The 19,265-nt window shown below is 38.3% G+C and overlaps 1 protein-coding gene across 4 annotated transcripts in view; it reads left to right on the forward strand.

Moving 5' to 3' along the window:
• Positions 1-1,994: 1,994 nt before the first annotated feature.
• The window catches only part of LOC111863380 (E3 ubiquitin-protein ligase synoviolin), a 36,950-nt gene continuing 19,679 nt past the window's right edge, over positions 1,995-19,265 (forward strand). For 3 of the 4 annotated variants that reach the window (XM_023849647.2, XM_023849648.2, XM_023849649.2), the window contains exons 1-5: positions 1,995-2,190; positions 10,330-10,422; positions 13,360-13,512; positions 17,412-17,460; positions 18,192-18,422. In XM_023849647.2, the coding sequence (XP_023705415.1) occupies positions 2,062-2,190; positions 10,330-10,422; positions 13,360-13,512; positions 17,412-17,460; positions 18,192-18,422 (655 nt within the window). In that variant the 5' untranslated portion in view covers positions 1,995-2,061. The other variant, XM_023849650.2, reaches the window with a different exon arrangement.

The raw sequence follows: 19,265 nt of genomic DNA on the forward strand, positions 1-19,265 counted from the left end.
TGTATTCAAATGTTTGCCCTTCTTTCCCGTTGTTACAACTTCCATTACCTCTTTTATTGTTCCGTATGCATGTCCTGTAATTAGTATGTGATTTGAGTACCCGGAATTGCTATCATTAGTTCTAATATCATGTATATGTCCTTTATATCTAGTGTTAAATGTTCTGCCCGTCTGCCCAATGTATTTGAATGGGCAATCCACACATTTCATTTGGTATATGCTACTTTTATTGTATTTATCTAATTGTGGTTTTTGTTTGAGTATATTTTCTATTGTGTTTCGTGTGCGGAATGCTACTTTTATCTGTGTGTCTTTGAAAAGTTTTGTAANCATCAAAGGGACCTAAAAATAGTGTCGTTATAAACGAATGTCGTTGTAACCGAAATGGGCACTTCCACAGTAGCCTTATGTTAGTCACGTAAAATTCTACCAAAAACCGAGTTAAAATGTTGCATTTTTAGTGAAATACGTAGTTAAGTACAGACTAACGTAACATTAACGTGAGATCAATATGGGTTCTCCATATCGTTTGTACTGTAGAATTCACCAAACCAAATTCGCGGCATACATCAGCTTTTTTCCTTCCATTTTCTATTTCACGAATCACTTTAACTTTCTCTTCAATGCTTAAAACTTTCCTTTTCATTGCCATGTTTTCGCTACTGCACTTCTCTGGGTTTAGGCAGGAACACTATAGGGTAAGTAGACAATGTGAGGTCCTGTTAGACGAGATTCTAGGAAAGGAATGCAGTTAACAACCTGCCGCGTCCTCTTGCACTATNTATTAGTACCTGACAATTTGTGCTCGAAAGGATGGCACGAACTGTTAGATATTATGATGTCTGTGTGGGTTTCCTATATATTGCGAATTGCAAACTATCTTCATTGTGATATATTGTTATATCTAGAAAGTTAATTGATTCTTGTTGTTCTCTTTCAATGGTGAACTTTATAGTTGGTTGCAATTCATTAATTTCTTTGAGTGTATGTTCTATGTTTGTTATTTTTTCATCATATGTTATTAATATGTCGTTGACATATCTGAAGTAGGTCACTATTTGTTGTGTTACTAGAATGGGATATATTTGTGTGTGTTCCATATATTGTATATATGTTTCTGCTATTATAGCTGATGTTGGGGCTCCCATAGCTAGTCCATCTGTTTGTTTGTAGTATTCTTCGTCAATTTGGAAATAATTTTGTTCAAATACTGTTTTTATTATTTCTTTGTGGCGTTCTTTATTTATTTCATGGTTTTTTCCTAATATAGTGTTTATTATATTTATGGTGTTAGTTTTCGATATATTTGTATACATGTTTTCAATGTCAAAGGAACATAGTCGCATGTTCTCATTAAGTTTAATAGTTTGTAAATCTATCATTAAGTGGGCGAGTAACCCTGACAACTTTAAATTTTAAATTTTAAAATTTAGAGAAAAATTTTAAAGGATTTTAAAATTAGAACTAAAGATTTTATAAGTGCTAGCGTGTGTAACAAAAATAATCTACAAACCAGACAGATATCAACGAAGTAGATGTTGATTATAACAACGAAGGGAACAATGTGTTTTTAAATGTTAAATTTTAAACTAAGTGCAGTGTAACAGCAACGTGAGTGTATACACCTGATGATGGCCGTTTGAGGCCGAAACATGTAGTGTAAAGGAGAGCAAGATCAAGGACATATAATATATTGTTTGCACTTGGGACGGAGTTCATATCATTTATCGTATAGAGTGCAACAGGATGCTTAAATATAATACTGATATGAAAATAACGCACAAAGAAGCAGCGTTAGGCCCAATTTAGCAGCGGTATTAATAGTAAAAATTATATTTTCGCATAAAGTTGTTACTGAACATTTAGTTTGTTCAATATACGGAGTTATTACAGTTAGTACTCACGACGTTTAAAAACTCTTGGCGCGTAACTTTACGACGTCTACTATAGACACGTAATCGCTTAGTACAGTATTCTTCTATTGAGGGCAGCACTGGTGAACTCGGGTTTGTGTTCGTGTGTGTGAGACAGATTTACTCGAAAAGAGAAGAAAGTTTCGAAATGCGTGCTGCAGGAATTACATTAATTAGTTTAGCATTAACAAGTGCCGTAATTGGAAATGCGTACTATCAAAAGAAGCAGTTCTATCCGTCAGTTGTGTACATAACGAAATCAAATCCAAGTATGGCGGTAGGTAATATGTACCAATCCTGTCATCTCAGTAGGTGCACATTAAGGAAGGATTGAACGATGCAGATGTTACGGTAATGTGTATGTTTTTGTTTATGGATGCCCCGAGTGTGTCTTGTTTAAAAGTACTGGATGGAGCGTAGGCAAAGGAGACTTGAAATAACAGAATTTCACTTGCATCCTACGATGCATAGGGAATCAACATGTGTAGTGTACTTTAATGCTGTAACGTAGCTAATGACCGCAGGGGGACTTGGTTTGGTAATTGGGTTTATTGGACTCATACGAACCATACCTACAATTAGTTATAGCGCTGTCTCGAATTTACGCAATTAATAATTTCCTGTGGCACGCGCTAAGTATTCTCAGTTCGCCTTCACTAGTCGCGCCAAGCAGCATCTCCCAGTAGTATCGGTGTCTGTCAGTGTTTCGGCAGTCAGTTCGACTTGGTGCCAAGGCTCTTGAGTATCACTACGAGAGATTTTTTTTGCAACTGAACCCTTGTGGTAACATCTCTCTAACGAGATCCTAACAGTGTCGGTCAGTCAGTTAAATTGCTGCTGGCCATCATCAGCACAATCATTCCTGGCTTCAGTCTCCTTGAGATCCAAGATTTTTATTCTCCCCTAGACATACACATGTTTCAAAACTGGGAAGGACAGTTCTTTGTTTGTTGCACCATAGTTTCAGCATGAGTGTATACACACTGTTATGGCCTTCAGGTCACTATGGACTCTGTGCATCCTTTGTCACTGCACTATACTAAATAACATTTATACAAGGTATACAGAGGTTTCCTGTCAATGAAGGCTTGTGCAGCAGGTTACACCTTAACTTATGCAAAGTACTCTGTAAGCTAAGTTGGTCAGCTGAACTGTTATAGACCTGACCACCTCCAAGTTTAAGCCTCAGTGTCAAGTCAAAGTCATAGTTAAAGTTATATTATGGCCGACATTCAGTCGGCCAGCCTGTCTTGCAATAAGGCACCCATCTGGGGCATAAGACCAGATCTTTATTACTGTATGGCAGTTGCAGGCTTGTTGAAGTGACATGCTCTCTCTGACAAGAGGTTGGGTCTGTCGTTTAGAATTTCTGCTGGCCATGCCAGCACAGTCATTTTCAGGTCTGAGTCCCATGGAACTCTTGACCATATTTTACTGTCTAAGATTCAAGTCTTCCATTGTTGCTACCTCCTACAACTCACAAGGCTACAGTGGAGGTATTCGACCCTGTCTCAACATGGGAGTAGCCTCAGTGTAACTTATGGTCTCTCCATTTATAGCCTCTGCACGGCCCACATAGAACACAGCCTGAAACCATTACTCTATTATTGCCTTTGTGTATTCCTTGACTCAGAAACGTGTTTACCGGGGCTGTCTCAGTGGTCTCTACTGATGCCCAGTTCTGATTTGCAAATATAACTATATGCTTGCTCTAGAAATATAAGATTCTGCCAGAGTCAGTGATTTTTTTGATGATAGGAACATATGAATGGATTAGTAATGTCTGAAGTTTTCACTTTTGCTACATTTTGGTAGATTTAATGCATGTTCTAGCTTGACCATTTCCATATTCTCAACCGCATAATCCTGTTATCCTAATACTAACATTTTGTAATGCACTGAGCAATGCATTTTGACAAAGTCCTAATGATAGGATGTCAATAATCCCCTGAACTTCACTCAGTGGCTGCAGCTTTTTGCAGTAATATTTTGGCCATTTTTTGGTTGAAGTTTGTGAATGTCAAGTGTTACTATTTGTTGTATCATTTTGGACACGTGTTTCATAATTTTGGACCAGTTTTATTTAGTAATATATGAGATCAGAGTATGGTTAACATTTGAAAAGACCACCCATATTTGTATGTCTTTACAACTGGATTAATTATATGCAGGGTGTTTTGGGAGGAGTCTACCAATCTTCGTGGGTACACTAAACAAGTGGATGAGTTAAAAATGTCCTCTTAACATGTGTCTAATTTAAAAGGTTTAAGGAGACATGGCAGTTTGAAAGTAAGATTAAGAGTTATTATAAATAGTATGTCTATTGAAAATTTAATGTTTTCTGCAGTGTAAAACTAAAATAAGTGTTATAAGTGTTATCTTACAAAAGACTGTTCAGATTGTCTGACTGTAACTTGAATCCACATTTTGGAGTATGATATGCCATTCATTGATGTGGCTGGCAGCCTTGTACTCAGATGTGCATTGAAGTGGCAGTTAGTCACTTTGAACAGTTTTTGTAACATGCTTCCTTCATAAAGACATATTTCAGTTTTATATTAATGATACTGTGAAACTTCATTAAGTGCCTTTATTTTTGGTATGTCTTAATATTACTTTCAAAATGCCACAACTCCATGAAGTTTCCAAATTTGACTTCTGAATAGGCATTTATTTTTATAGTAAAAAATTACTTAATGTGCCCATGAAGTTTGGTAGACTCCTCCTGAATCATCCTGTATATATTATAGCATGTAGACCCATTACTGGGTAACGACCTAGAAACAAAGAATGAAACAACATCTGCTGCAAGGGAACATTCTTTATAAGCAAGTATATGCAGCCATTATTGAGTGATGCCTTTACAGACAAACACATTCCCACGAAGTGATTGGAATACAGTACATTGTGTTTCTACACGGTCCATGCTGAGATGTTATCACCAGGACGGGTTTACACTTCACGCTTTACACTTTACATCCTCACAGGCCTACCTGTATTCCACTGTAATCCTGTCACTGTCACTTCTAGTCCAATGTCTTCTCGTGATTCCGCCGCAAGACACCTGTTGTGCCCACGCTGTGTGCAACGCCTCTGTCATGTAATTGCTGTGTTTACAGAGGCGTTGCCTAGCAATGCACCTGTTATGTAATTGCCGTGTTTACAGTGGCGTTGCCTAGCAACGTGCCTGTTACATAAATGTTTACAGAGGGGTTGCTAGGCAACGCTGCCGAGAGGTGTTTACCGAAATCCTGCGCTTGTACAAATGAGCACAACATGGCTCGGCTTGGCCCGGCATGGAGAAAACACTGCTTTCGTTGCGTAATCATCATGTTTGCAGATTTCTGTGGTTCAAAGATTTCAGCATGGCATAAATATGCCACAATATATATACGCATGAGTAACATTAAAATAAGTATTTTTTCCTTGCACTTGGACATATTTCCATATTTCTTCCAACAGATACAGTTTTGGTACTAGGTAGTGTTGATCGAGTTGTATCTAATTTAATTTATATTACACAAGCTGTACCTGGCCACACGTTGCTGTGGCAGATCGAGTGAATTAAAAAATTCTGTTAGATAATTAACCGCTTCATCTGCTTCCACAACAGTGTCGACGGACTTGTATGCGACTGCCTCACAGTGAATGTTAGACTGAATGATATTAAGTTCATAGACGTCTTTGTTCTTGGCTGCAAGAATAGCTCGTTCACTCAGCCAATCGTGATTCTTATAATTGGTTTGAATATTGGGAAGTACTTTTTCAACCAATGCTTCTTTTGACGTCACTAAATTGCAGAAGTTATGAGGCAACGAAATTCGTCCTGAGATCAGATCAACCGGCACCTTTCCATTCCCAATTTCCAGCAATTGATGTGAGAATATCTCAGCTGATCGATCGTTTTGCAGCTGGACACACATGTTTGTAGTTAATTTTAACGTCTTTACGTGTCGCCACAAAGTAGAGTATTTCAGGCAAGCATTTATTTTGTCCGCTGGTGTCGATCGAGGAATTACAGGTAATGTTGCCTGAAATTTCCTGCAAGCAATATTAATGCGTTCCCAAATGGTCTGATGTTTCCACGCAAATCTTGCAATGATCGACGAAGAGCCTCGAGCAATTTTTTTTTACACCATTGTGCATTCATCCCAAACAATAAGTTTGCATTTCTGCAATACCCTTCCCATGCCTGGTCCTTTGGAAATGTTGCACATGGGAGTTTTAATGAATTGCATGTTCAGTGGCAATTTCAAAGCAGAATGAGCAGTTCTTCCACCTGGTAGCAATGTCGCAGCTATTCCAGACGACGCAAGAGCTAAGGCTATGTCATTTTTGGATCGAATTGCTGCCAGAATCAATCTAATTAGGAACGTTTTACCAGTTCCTCCTGGTGCATCTAAGAAGAAGATTTCTGCAACCCTGTTATTGACAGTTTGCATGATTTGATTATATGCCTTTTTGCTCAAGCGTTAGCTTAGGAATATTTGATTGCACATACGACAAAAGATCACCCGTGTTGTAATTTTGTTCACAATGCAATTCTACATTGAACGAAACAGCAGCAGATCGATTCGGTGATGGCATTCCCAATTGATTGAGAACTTTGTTCGCGATTTCTAAGCACAAATCCACAATCATTATCAACGCTTCCTTGCAGATTTCTGCTGTGAAATCCATGTTCATATTGGAATTTTCCTTGCGTATTCAACGGAAAATATCTTCAGCCATGTGCTACTTTGTTGATTCTGTGAGTCCTACGCAATGACCCATTGTTATTGCGTTGTCTCTGTGGGAACGCTCCGTGTATTCGTCGTAACCATGGAGATTCGATACAGTATCGCTATTGTTACTTCCTATGCAACAGTCTGTTCTAGCGTTTCCATAGGGGTGACTCTTCTGAATTCCAAATTCCAATTCTGTTTTTCAAAAGATTCATGTTTTTACCTGTCACGGGTGTGACATCTATAGAATGGGTATATAAAACCGCATGCATTCGAATGCAATGTTGTGTCAAAATTTCGAAGCAATTGGTGAAGAACTTTCGGAGATTTTTGAGGGGTAACAAACGAACATTTAAATTTTTATTTATATAGATTTGTGTTGGATATAATGAACATAACCTCCTCATAGGGCGCATTTTGCTGGAATATTTGGATTCTTTTTACACAAGGTTGTGTTGTGTTCACCTCCACATTTAACACAAGTATGCAGTCTTGCGCAATATGTTCTTGTATGCTCGGAGCACTGACATCTTGTGCCCTGTACAATGTTGTTTTTCTTTCTTGGGGCTTCCTTTGTTTCATCTGTGGTTACTGAGAGATGTAGATTTTGCATTACTACCCTATAGGCCCTTTCTTCTTTGATCTGGTGTGTATGATGTACTATTTTTTCCTGTTGGAGCTGTCTGATTAATATCCGGTAGGATTCTGATGTGGTCACAGTGATTTGTATCATTTCATTTGAGAGTGCTTTGCAGTAATACTGTGGATGTTAGTTTGTTACCTGTATATATTGTGACATATTTGCTCTATGCAGGAACTGTTGAGCCACAGAGGCCTCGGGGCATGCGCGCAACGTGAGAGTTGCTGATTGAATCGGTGCATTCCTAGGCGACAACTCTGTGAATGCTTGGATTGTGCAACAGGAAGCACGAGTGACGTCACATACCCCACCCATCCCGTAACTGTGCAGTGCTCGGTAAACACCCCTCCCCGCTAGGCTGTGACGTCACGCAACAAGGGAGTCCGTGCAGCGACTGTTGCTAGGCAGTGGGTAAACATGGCGATTACCCAACAGGGAGGCGAGGTGTGTTTTCCGCTGGCCGACTGAGGGTTTATAAGAGAAACTGGAATGCCTAAGGAGTTCCGTTGAAGTCTAGCAGTTGTCGAGTTCAGTTGTAGTGAGAGAATTGTGAACGTAAAGAAGACATTGTAAGTTGAAGTATAGCAGCCATGGAAGAAGAAGAACTGAACGCATGATTAGAAGAGTTTATGTGTGATAATCAGTGATAGTTTCTGATAACTGAGAAGGTATTGTAATTCAGTGACACTTGTATAGCTCCTGCGTTATAAATACATGAAGACTACTGAAGATAGAGTGAAGAGATTAGTGAGTAGGGTTTGTAAAGTGTGTAAACCCGCAAGAGTGTTATAAGTAATTGTAGTTACAACTTGTAGGTTAAATAAACCAATTAACAATCTGAACGGTGTCTTCAGCATACAGCAACACTTTACAATATATTAGTGGGGGTTTAGATTCTGGTGGTTATTTATTTTTAGTGTTTGTTGCTGTTTCATTTGTCTCGTTTGTTTGCATATCCTCATCCGAGAGCTGTGAGATCTCTCCATATCTGTTTTGGGTATTAAAGAGAAAGGGATTTCCATCCGTTGTTGTTTCTGGGTTTTGGTTAGATCTTTTCCATTTCTTTACCTGTTGCCAAGTGTAGGTTGTTCTTATTTCTGGCTCATCTTGGGTGTTATTTTTGTTTTTGCATGTTGATGGGGTTCTGTTAAGTATTGTTTGTTCCAAAGGCATCATATTATATTGTAGCTGATTTGTTGAAATTGGTCTGGTGGTATTGGGCCTGTGAATTGCTGTTCCATTACCTGTTGCTGTGGGTGTACATTATGACCCAGTCCCGGTGCTGTCCACATGCCGGCTGCCTCACAGAAGGGTAGTTTATCAGTTGGCTTTTTCTGCAGTTTCAGTAGAAAACAAAATTAATTATTATATTCTAACACAACACTAAGTCTTCTCATCAGCTTTTATTATTTGTTGCTAGATTATCGCTCTCAACAGTGGTTACACCTGTACAGTGTTTTCTCTAGTGGTATCCTGGTTATAAATCAGTAGCTTATGTATTCACGTCTTCACTCTTCGAGCTCCAGATAACATAAACATAAATGGAAGACAAATTTTGCAGTCGCTTTGGTTGGAGATATGTCTAATGGGTATGAGATTGCTTATGTATCTGGATGAAATAATTTTCTTACTGTATGGAACTCCTTTTATCATGAATTTTCACAATGTATTAAATCCTGCTTCTGTAACAGTGTTCAGTGTTCAGTTAATATATGTTGTTCTTTCTTTTTGTTGGATTGCAAGGAAATCATAATTGTTGGAATTAAGTGGGGCATATCAGCTTCGGAATTATGCAGAAGATGCTAATTTATTAGGGAAAAACATAAATATCATAAAGAAAATTACAGAAACTTGGTGTAGACATGGTGTAGGGAGAACTTTATTCTGTCTTCACATCTCATCACAAGAATATAGGGTAAAATCATAATATGAAGACAAAAGATCCTTAAAAAATATGCCAAATTTCAAATATTTGGGAGTGACAGTAACAATTCAAGACTCTGTAAGGAAAAAAAATAAGAGCAAATTAAATTTGGGGAATATTTGCTACCAAAGATTAAAATATACAATACTGTAATTTTGCCTGCCGTTCAGTATAGGTATGAAACTTGATCTCACCCTAAAGAAAGAACACATGTAGAGGGGTTTTGAGAATATGACACTGAAGAGAATATGTAAATAGTAGAAAGCTGGAGAACATGAAGAGCTTCATATATACATTTTGCAGAATACTGGGATTATCAAGTGAAGGAGAGCGAGATGGGTAGGCATGTAGTATCCATGGAAGAGATGAGAAATACACACAAAATTGTATTCAAAAGACCTGAAAGGAAGATACCACTTGGAAGAATTAGGCACAGATGTGAGAATAATATTAAAATGGATATAGACTAAAGTGTGAGGCAGGGGATGCATGACTCAGGGTAGTGGCTTATGGCACCCCTTGTGAACATGGTAATGAGCCTTTGGGCTACACAAAAGGTTGGGAATGTCTTAGCTCAACTGATTTATGGTTTTTATGATCACAAGAAATACTGGGTATCCTTGACTGGACTCAGACAAGCAAAGGGACTCATATGAGGACCCTCTACCAAAAGAGCGAAGGAACTGTTGAAGTTAAACTGGAACCAGCTACGATGGGTGGTAGGAATACTTACAGGACAGTGTCACCTCAAAGGACACCTCTTCAAACTGGGACTAAGTAATAGTCTAACTTGTGAGAGGTGTCAAGAAGAAAATTAAACAGCCACACATATCCTGTGCGAATGTGAGGCCTTAGCTTTTCTAAGATTGCGAAACTTGGGTCAATATTTTATGGAACCAAGTGACTATTTCGACGTCCCCACGTACAAAATCCTACGCTTCATTCAAAAGCTCAGGAATCCTGAAGGGATAATCAGAAGGGGAGGCACAATAGATCACTGTGGTCGCGCTGCAAGGGCCAAGAAGGCCCACCCCTTATACATTCATTCATTCATTCATTCGTGGTTTTTATGTGTGTATGCATGTATATCTGTATGTGTGTGTATTGTCATATATTTTTGTTTTACAGGTAATATATGTCCAGGCATTCATCTTGGTAATCTTGATGGGAAAACTAATGCGCAAAGTATTTTTTGGACAGCTGAGAGCAGCAGAATTTGAGGTATTGTCATAATCGTCATTACAAACCGAAATTAATACAAGGAAATTGATAGTTATTCATTAATCGTTTAGAGTACACTAGAGTTGCAACTTGCATTGCCATAGAAAAATTGAATGTCCCTTGCTCTGATGATGATAATAGGATGAGGGGCACAGAGGATATTTGAATAAGCTGTTGTTTTTATCATCACCATGCAGTGAATTTAAGTAATGTGGTAAAATGTTAAAGTCTGCAAATTTTGAGGGAAGATATGGTTGACAAGCAGGTTTATGGATCCTCATGAAGAGAATAGAATAGAATATAGCAGAATTTATTTACATTCTGTAGATCCTGCATAGGTCTACACCACGAATGTAGAACATGTCATAATACAAATACATACTTGTAGCCAATGAAAATATAAATATAAGTACAAAGTTGTAACAACTACATATTTACATATATAACACAGAATTATATCAAAGAACCATCTTTATTTCTTGTGTGTGTGTGTGTGTGTGTGTATATATATATAATTTTATCCAATATCTGTCTTTCAAGATTAAGTGCATACGTGGTGCAATCCAAAAGTTCCCGAAATTTGAGTTTTGTGCGCGAATGGTTATGAGTACATTGAAATACTGCTAGATGTGTCCCTACACACCCTTCTTGTATCAGTATGGCAAGCGGTGTCGAGTTGAGTGGTTGGGTTTATTGTTGGTGAATGTATTTCCATTGTTGTGCTTCCATGAGTTTGCGGTTTTGCAATGGCTGACCTGAGAGAGCAGCGTGTCTGTATAAACTTTTGTTTTAAACTTGGGAGAACCACTATAGAAATGCACCAAATGCTGAAGTGAGCTTTTGGTGACAGCAGTTCAGGCCAGACACAAACTTATGACTGGTATAAGCGTTTCAAAAATGGCTGCACATCGACTAACGATGATTGTTTGGGACAGTCATCAACTGGCACCACACCAGAAAATGTCTTGAAAATTAGGGATCTGATTGTGCAAGATTGTAGACTGACCATCCAAGACCTCTGTAACATCTTGGGACTAAGTTATGGTACATGTTAATGAATTTTGTCAGAGGAACTGAACATGAGGAGGATAGCAGTGAGCTTTGTGCCATGACTGCTGCAAAATGAGCAGAAGCAGCATCGGTTGTAAGTTTGCAGGGAACTTCAACAACAGCTTCAAGAGGATCAAAAATTTCTTTCGAGGGTTGTGTCACTGGTGACGAAAGTTGGGTTTATGGCCACGACACTGAAAATAAGCAGCAATCGCCGCAATGGAAGAGCCCTTCTTCACCTCGGCCAAAAAAAGCTCGACAAGCCAAGAGCAACATTAAGTCCATGTTGATCTGTTTTTTTGATATTGATGGGATTGTTCATAAGGAGTTCGTCCCTCCTGGTCAGACAGTCAATAAAGAGTTCTATCGCGATGTTCTAAGGCGTTTGAGGAAGGACATGAGGAGAAAACGTCCATAGAAGTGGCACACGAACAACTGGGTACTCCACCATGACAACGCACAACCACATACAGCTTACATTATGCAGGAATTTTTGTCTAAAACAAGATGGCAGTTGTTCCCCACCCACTGTACTCGCCAGACTTAGCTGCATGCGACTTCTTTCTCTTCCCCGAGATGAAAATCAAATTGAAGGAGTGAAGATTTGATACAGTTGAGAAAATTGAAGCGGAAACACAGACGGCACTAAACACCCTAACAAAGAAAGACTTCCAGGATGCATTTGAAAAGTGGCAGAAATGCTGGGATCGGTGTATGCGCTCCCAAGGGCACTACTTTGAAGGTGATGGTGCAGAATAAGATCCAGGTAAGGTGTAATAGTTTTTGTTAATATATTTTGGGAACTTTTGGATTGCACCACCTATATAGATGAAATTATTGGGTATCATCAGCGTGGGTTTTGATGTAACAGATCAACTATTGAACTATCAGGCTTATTTTGGACTTTGTCCATTGTCTGGTATATATAAGACAAAAAGCCACAACGTTTTGGAGACTGAATCTGTCTCCGTCCTCAGGTGGTTGAGGCAGGATAGACCTGCTGAGTTGGTCCCATTAGAAAGAGCTAATCTCAATCACGTTGTGGTTTTTTGTCTTATATATACTAGATGATCGATGAAGTCCAAATTAAGCCTTATAGTTCTGTACAGCATATGCCATCGTCAAAATCCTTTCAGATCAACTGCTGTTCAGATCTCTTGCATAAGTCAGATACTTCATAAAGAAATGGGAGTACAGTGAGACAGTACATCAGTTATTTGTAGAGACTAACTTGTTCGGTGACATGCAGAATAACGAGTTTAAGCTCCACAAGACAGTAGTGAGGTCAAGCCCACACAGCCTAACTTGTGTGAGAATATCCCGATATGCCGGTGCCCCACATTATAGTCACTTCTGCCACCAGAAAATCATGTCAACATGTAGCAGTCAGAAAGTTTTAGAGAGATTTATTGCAAAATACTTCATTTCCATTTTAGTACAATTTTAATTTTTATGTTTTAACCTTTAGTCTCTTAATTTTTTAATTTGTATTATCTGAGTATTTAAAATTTTAACTGAAAGACTCAATTGATGCATTTAAGAACAATCAAGTGCACAATAAGGATGCCTGATGATGACCCAGTAGAAGGGTTGAAACAGGTAGCATCAATAAAAACCAATGTCTATGCGATAGTGTCTACTTTGTTTTAAATACAAAATATTGTTGTGTATACTGCATACTTTTGTATACATTTTATGTATCTCTGAACTGTTTTGTATAATTCTGTTAATAATGAAGTTGGACTGATATGCAAAATTTTTCAAAGTGAAGCTGAAACAGAATTAAAATAACAGTAGTTGGGAAGGTGACAGGTATTCTGGGTGAAGTACAACCTAAATAAAACCATTTGTTTTGTTATATCATGCAGGTGTTTTCTTCTATTGCAGCACCTCATGGAGCGATCATGGTATGCAGTCACAGAGACATGCCTGGCCTTCACTGTTTTTCGAGATGATTTCAGTCCAAAATTTGTTGCACTTTTCACTGTTCTTCTATTCTTGAAGTCTTTCCACTGGCTGGCAGAGGACAGAGTAGATTTTGTAAGTACACTCCCATAGTTTTTGTAAGAGAATATATTCCTTATGGCCCTGTTTTAAATAGTACAGGGTGTTCAACCATCGAGGAAACCTGGCAGCAGTGCTGAGCGGGAACAACATTCCTCACAGATTGCTGATGTAACTGCCAATAACAGAACAAGGCATTAGCACTTATAAATGCGCGCCGTCAGGTGGCATGATCTTGTCACTGTAGTAAGTCACATTAATAGTCAGTCTGTGTTAGAAGTATCGATACACAGTTATTTATACTGACATGAAGTTCACTATTGAACAGAGTGTTTATTGTCAAAACTTTTGCAAGGATAAAAACTACAGAAAATGTATCTGTAGTTAGTTAGTTATTATAGAGGGTGGGTTTCCCCATGCACTTAGACCTGTAGTGGTCCATTGTGCTTCCCTCTTTATGATTTCTACCAGCCTCTATATCCTACTGGTATTGGTGCTTACCATCAGTCCCACCCAGCCAGCGAGACCGGCTCTCTACTGGCTGAGAAGTATCTATAATGCTTCCCCCATCTACCGGAGGTATTAATGACTGCTGTTGGGCGGCAAACATCCAAAATTTTGCTCAGTGACCTACTTTGGAGATATGAGGTTCTTTTACATGCCGTAAAGCTATGACATGGGACCCACGGCTTAAAAGTCCCTCCCGGAGTACTTGTTCCCTGAATTTTTCCGCCCTTAAAAATTCGACGACCTCCGCTGGGTATTTGAACCCGCGTACTACGAGTCATGAGGTGGGAACGTTACCTCTAGACTACGGAGGCCGCTAAATGTATCTGTAAGTTTCATTATAAATATCCTGGCTCGCCAGTTCCCATGAAGTTGTGTGTATCCACGCTTGTGAAAAAAGTGGCATGTTATGTCATTATGCAGAGCTTTAGTGCCGTGAGGATTATTTTTGTAGACTTCTCCCTTCAGGTTTCCTGAAAAATAAAAATTGTAAAAACTTGAATCTGGGAGGCCACAGTTCTCTTCTGATTATTCTATCTTCAAACACTTCCCGTATTGCGACCATGGTTTCATTAGCCGTATGTTCTGTAGTGTTGTCTTGCTGAAAATACCCATATTGTCTTCAGGAGTCAGCTGATTGAAGAATGGATTCAGTACATTATTAACTTAGTGGCCAGAATTCACAGTTTCAGGGAAAAATAAAGGGCCAGTGATTGTCCGCGGACTTGCAGCACACCACACACCCACATTTTCACTATGTAATTGCACTTTCTGTATAGCGTGAGGATTTTCATTGCTCCATATTCTTACATTTTGTGCATTGTCATGATCACTAATGTGAAACCACACTTCATCAGTCATGAATATAAACTGTGTATCCAGGATTCCATCATGCACATTTTGCAGCAGCCATTTGCAAAAATGAATTGTTGCTGCATAATCTGGTTGTTTTAGCTCATGCACAATTGTTATTTTATACGGGTGAAATCTGATTAATTTTGAGGCCATGAAAGCACATCCTAGCGAAACACCAGTTTCCTATGCTAAGCGTCTTAATGATTTTCGAGGACTGATCTGTAGTTGTGCCTCAATATCCTGAACTTTTTCATCGGTCAGCACAATCCTCTTCGATTGCTTCTTTATGTCACACACTGAACCTGTGGCCCGCCACTTTTTCACAAGCTTGGATACACATGACTTTGTGGGAACTGGCGAGCCAGGATATTTACAACGAAACTTATGGATACATTTTCTGCAACTTTTTTCCTTGCAAAAGTTTCGACAGTGAACACGCTGTTCAATAGTGAACTTCATTTCAGTATAAATGTTGACTGCCTACAGACACCTCTAATAAAGACTGGCTGTTAATGCGACTTACTGCAGTGACAAAATCAGGCCACCTGAATTAAGTTTCATGGTCTTAATGTTTCAAAACAAATTATTTTATTATGTTCATATTTAGTTGGTTATACATTTCACATTGGCACTACAGTTTTTTTGTAATACAGGAAGTGCAGCCACATTGAGGCTAAGTTTCTTAGTCAGCTAGCTGGCATCCAATATAGTAGCTCTTAACAGATAACACTTCTATTTCCCAGTATACTCTTGGTTATGGAGCCTCAGATATGTGATAGCGTGAGGCTGTCACATAGATGTAGTTAGAACTGATGTGGAGACGGTAGGACAGTTCCATGTTGAGATATTCTTATTGTAACCATCCTATCAGATATATGTTTAGCTGAGCTTGAGACTGGGTCCTCTCCAGTGGAAACAGCAAACAAAAATGAGGCAGCAGATGCAGTGCTACCCTTTTGCTGTCACTGTTGGAACTGGGGTAGTAAATTTATTTTGCTGGATGTGATGTATTGAGTCTAATGAACATGACGGAATTCAGAATGTTTGGTATCTCTTAATTCAGAAACTTACATACATGCATTCACTGTATGACTGTGACTTATAATTTTACTAAAGTTATTTACATGTGGTTTTATTATAATGTATTGTAGTAAGAGTTATATTAATAAATTTACTTAGTAGAATACTTTCATGTTGTTGCAGATAATTTCTCACAAGGACCAGCTTTCTTTGCTGGCTTTTAAAAGTGTATTATATAAAAATAAAACTAAGATTGATGACAGTGGTTACTATGAAGAATGCTGTCTTCTGGGATGTGACACCTTGTAGATCTTGTGTGAACTGATGTTTCAGAGGTACGTATTGTCTCAATCTTCAGGACAGAAAAATCTGCAAGCAAGGAACCAGCATGAGCAGGTGACTGTAACCACCCTGAAGATGGAGATGGAAATGTTCCTCCCAAACGTCGGTTCACACAAGATCTACACAGCGCTACATTCCAGAAGACAGCATTCTTTAAGATTGATGATTCACTCTGAGCCCTGATAACAAGGCTTTGCCTAGAGAAAGCTGCAATTACCTGCAAGGTTAGCTAGGGTCACAGAGACTCTTGTTGGACAGGTCTGAGTCTTGTGGATCCGGCATCAGTGATGCTTTAGATGCTTTAGGTTTAAAGAAGTCAGGTCATTCACCCAGGAGCAGAGATTTGTGGACTAGTTTAAGCAATTTACAAGTGAATTTGAAGAACCCCATTTCTACAGATCTGGTAGTTGCAATTTTACAAAATGACCCAAGTTTATGCTTGTGATATCAGTGGCATATCAAGGCACCATGTTAACTGATCCATGTTAACTGTTAACTTATGGTAGCAAATATTAGTGATGAACCATTGTTATACCATGGGTAAAGTGGCTGGGGTGTGAAGTTGGCCACTCACCTGCATCTAGGGCTGACTTCAAGATTGGTGGAGCTATACCTCCACTCCCCCATCTCCATATCATGGTGCTTAATTAATTAAGGACAGGAAAAATTGCCCTTTTTATGTTTAACATTGTTGTTATCTAAATCATCTGTTTGCAAGAATTGCTAGACAAATTTTGGAACAGTTAATGGCCACTGTTGCAGAAAGCAGTAATGATCATACAAACAACGCTGAATGAACACTGAATGTTGTCAGGCAGAGTGATCATTTGATTGAAAATTCACTGATATGTTCAGGAAAAATTGCCACATGTAGCAGATAAAGAGTGAGCACATATGGGGATGCACAACGGCCCTGATTTCTGCCAGTTTCTGTTGGAATGAAGGAAGACAGTGCCCAGGCGTTCTCAGACTTTACCCGTTATCCATCTGTAATTCACCCCACAGCCAGTTTCTTCTTCTTACTAACATCAGTGCTGTACATTTTGTTCTGAACTGTGTAGAAGCTAATAGAATNCTAACTTGACAGACCACAGTCATGCATTGAGAAGCTGATATTTGCTCAGCTGTTCAGAAAATTCCCAAAAGGAGATAACATGCCAGAACTTACAGTGTGTACATTTCCTAACCTATATTAAATCTTCTATTTTCAGATGGAAAGAAGTCCTGTCATATCATGGTTGTTTCATATACGAGTTCTATGTAAGTTATTTGCAGATAATATTCAATCAGCTTGTTTTGTTAACTTGACCTTGGGACTGATTTTTTTTATAGGTTGTAAATACTTAAGTGCATAGTATATGGCACATTTTGTTCATCTGCTACTGGATAGGCTATTTGTCCCTTAGACATAGAATACACAGAACAGCAAATTTCTACCATATCACTAAATGTTCATATGACCTGTGTAAGTATAAATATTTTGCTTTTGTTGCAGTGTCTGTTATATACAAGATGAAGCCATTAAAAATAATTGGCAGGGGAAAGAGGAAAATATGAATCGGGTTGAGGCAGGAGACTGACTGTAACACACAACTGAAATTTTGGAAGATAATTTCATTTTCTCCAAATGCTGTAATTTCTGTTTTAATATATCCATTAAGTGAAGGCACTGAAAGAGGTCTCAGATTATCGCTGAGAATAGATTTCAGCCACATTAAGAATGCTGAAGTAAGGTTAAATACTTATAACTTCACAGAAAACTTAATGAAGAACCAATTGATGTTATTCTTGCAGAACAAAATAACCCAGTGCTTATTGTTACTCTCTTTTCAGGAAATGTTTGCTCTGCATTTCCATATTTTCCATTTCATACATGAAATTAGTGGTTTCATGATTAATGTGTCTTAGAATGCCTGTCATGTACAAGTTTAAGGTACATTTGCTTGAACTAAATGTGAAAAGCCTGTGGATGAGTATGAATTTTTTTCTAGCCTTGCTCACCATGCTTGGTGCTCTCGACTTGAGTTTCGTGGGCCATGCTTACCAATCCACAATTACCAAGGGGGCATCAGTACAACTAGTATTTGGATTTGAATATGCCATCCTCCTTACTATCACCATCAACATTGCTATCAAATATGCACTCCACACCATTGATCTGAACAGCGAGAATCCGTGGGACAACAAGGCTGTCTTTCTCTTGTACACTGAGTTGGTCATGGGTGAGTCATATAAATGTCATGTAACATAAACAGTATATATATATATATATAGCTATAGACATATGGATTAATTTAGTTCTCTAATGCCTGTAATACTATTGCCTGGTTTCTGACAGGATTAATAAACCATAATTTAGTTATACTACAAATGATGTATATGTTCCCCCCCCCTCATACTCTTGTACATCACCATGTGGCCTGAAGATTCTGAATGTTATGTAATGAAAGTCTGCCACAACAAGAATTCATGACAGCACAGAAAATTAATATATTTCACTGGTATTGTGGGAGTACTGAAAGTCCAAATTAACTTGGACATGCGCTTTTTGACTTGTGATGAAAATTTATAACGACACTTAACATTATTGTGATATTACAAGGTATAAGAGCTGTTAATTTTAATTTCTTTAAGGCCCACATATTTATGTACCTAAATCCATTTTGGTGTATCTTATTTAGTATTTGCCTTAGAGAAGATTGTTTTTGATAAGAGTTAACAGGGATCGGTGACATGGGCATATTTGATTATTGCTCAGTGTGCAGACCTGTAATTGGGATTTATTGCATGTTTCTTTATTAACTTCTTGATGTGTCATTTAAATTACTGTATCTGGATGCTGTCAACCCATTTGATCTGAAATTCCTTATTGGATGGAAGTTAAAATATTTGGGGATGACAGTAAAAAATTAAAATTTGATTCATGAGGGAGGTAAGAGTAGATTAAATTTGGGTAATGCTTGTTACCATTCAGTTCCAACCTTTTTTGTTTTCTTGAGTGCTTTCTAAGAACTTAAAAATTAAATATAAACTGTTGTTTTGTATGGCTGTGAAACTTGGTGATC

Source organism: Cryptotermes secundus, unplaced genomic scaffold (assembly GCF_002891405.2).
Source record: "Cryptotermes secundus unplaced genomic scaffold, Csec_1.0 scaffold568, whole genome shotgun sequence".
NCBI lineage: Eukaryota > Metazoa > Arthropoda > Insecta > Blattodea > Kalotermitidae > Cryptotermes > Cryptotermes secundus.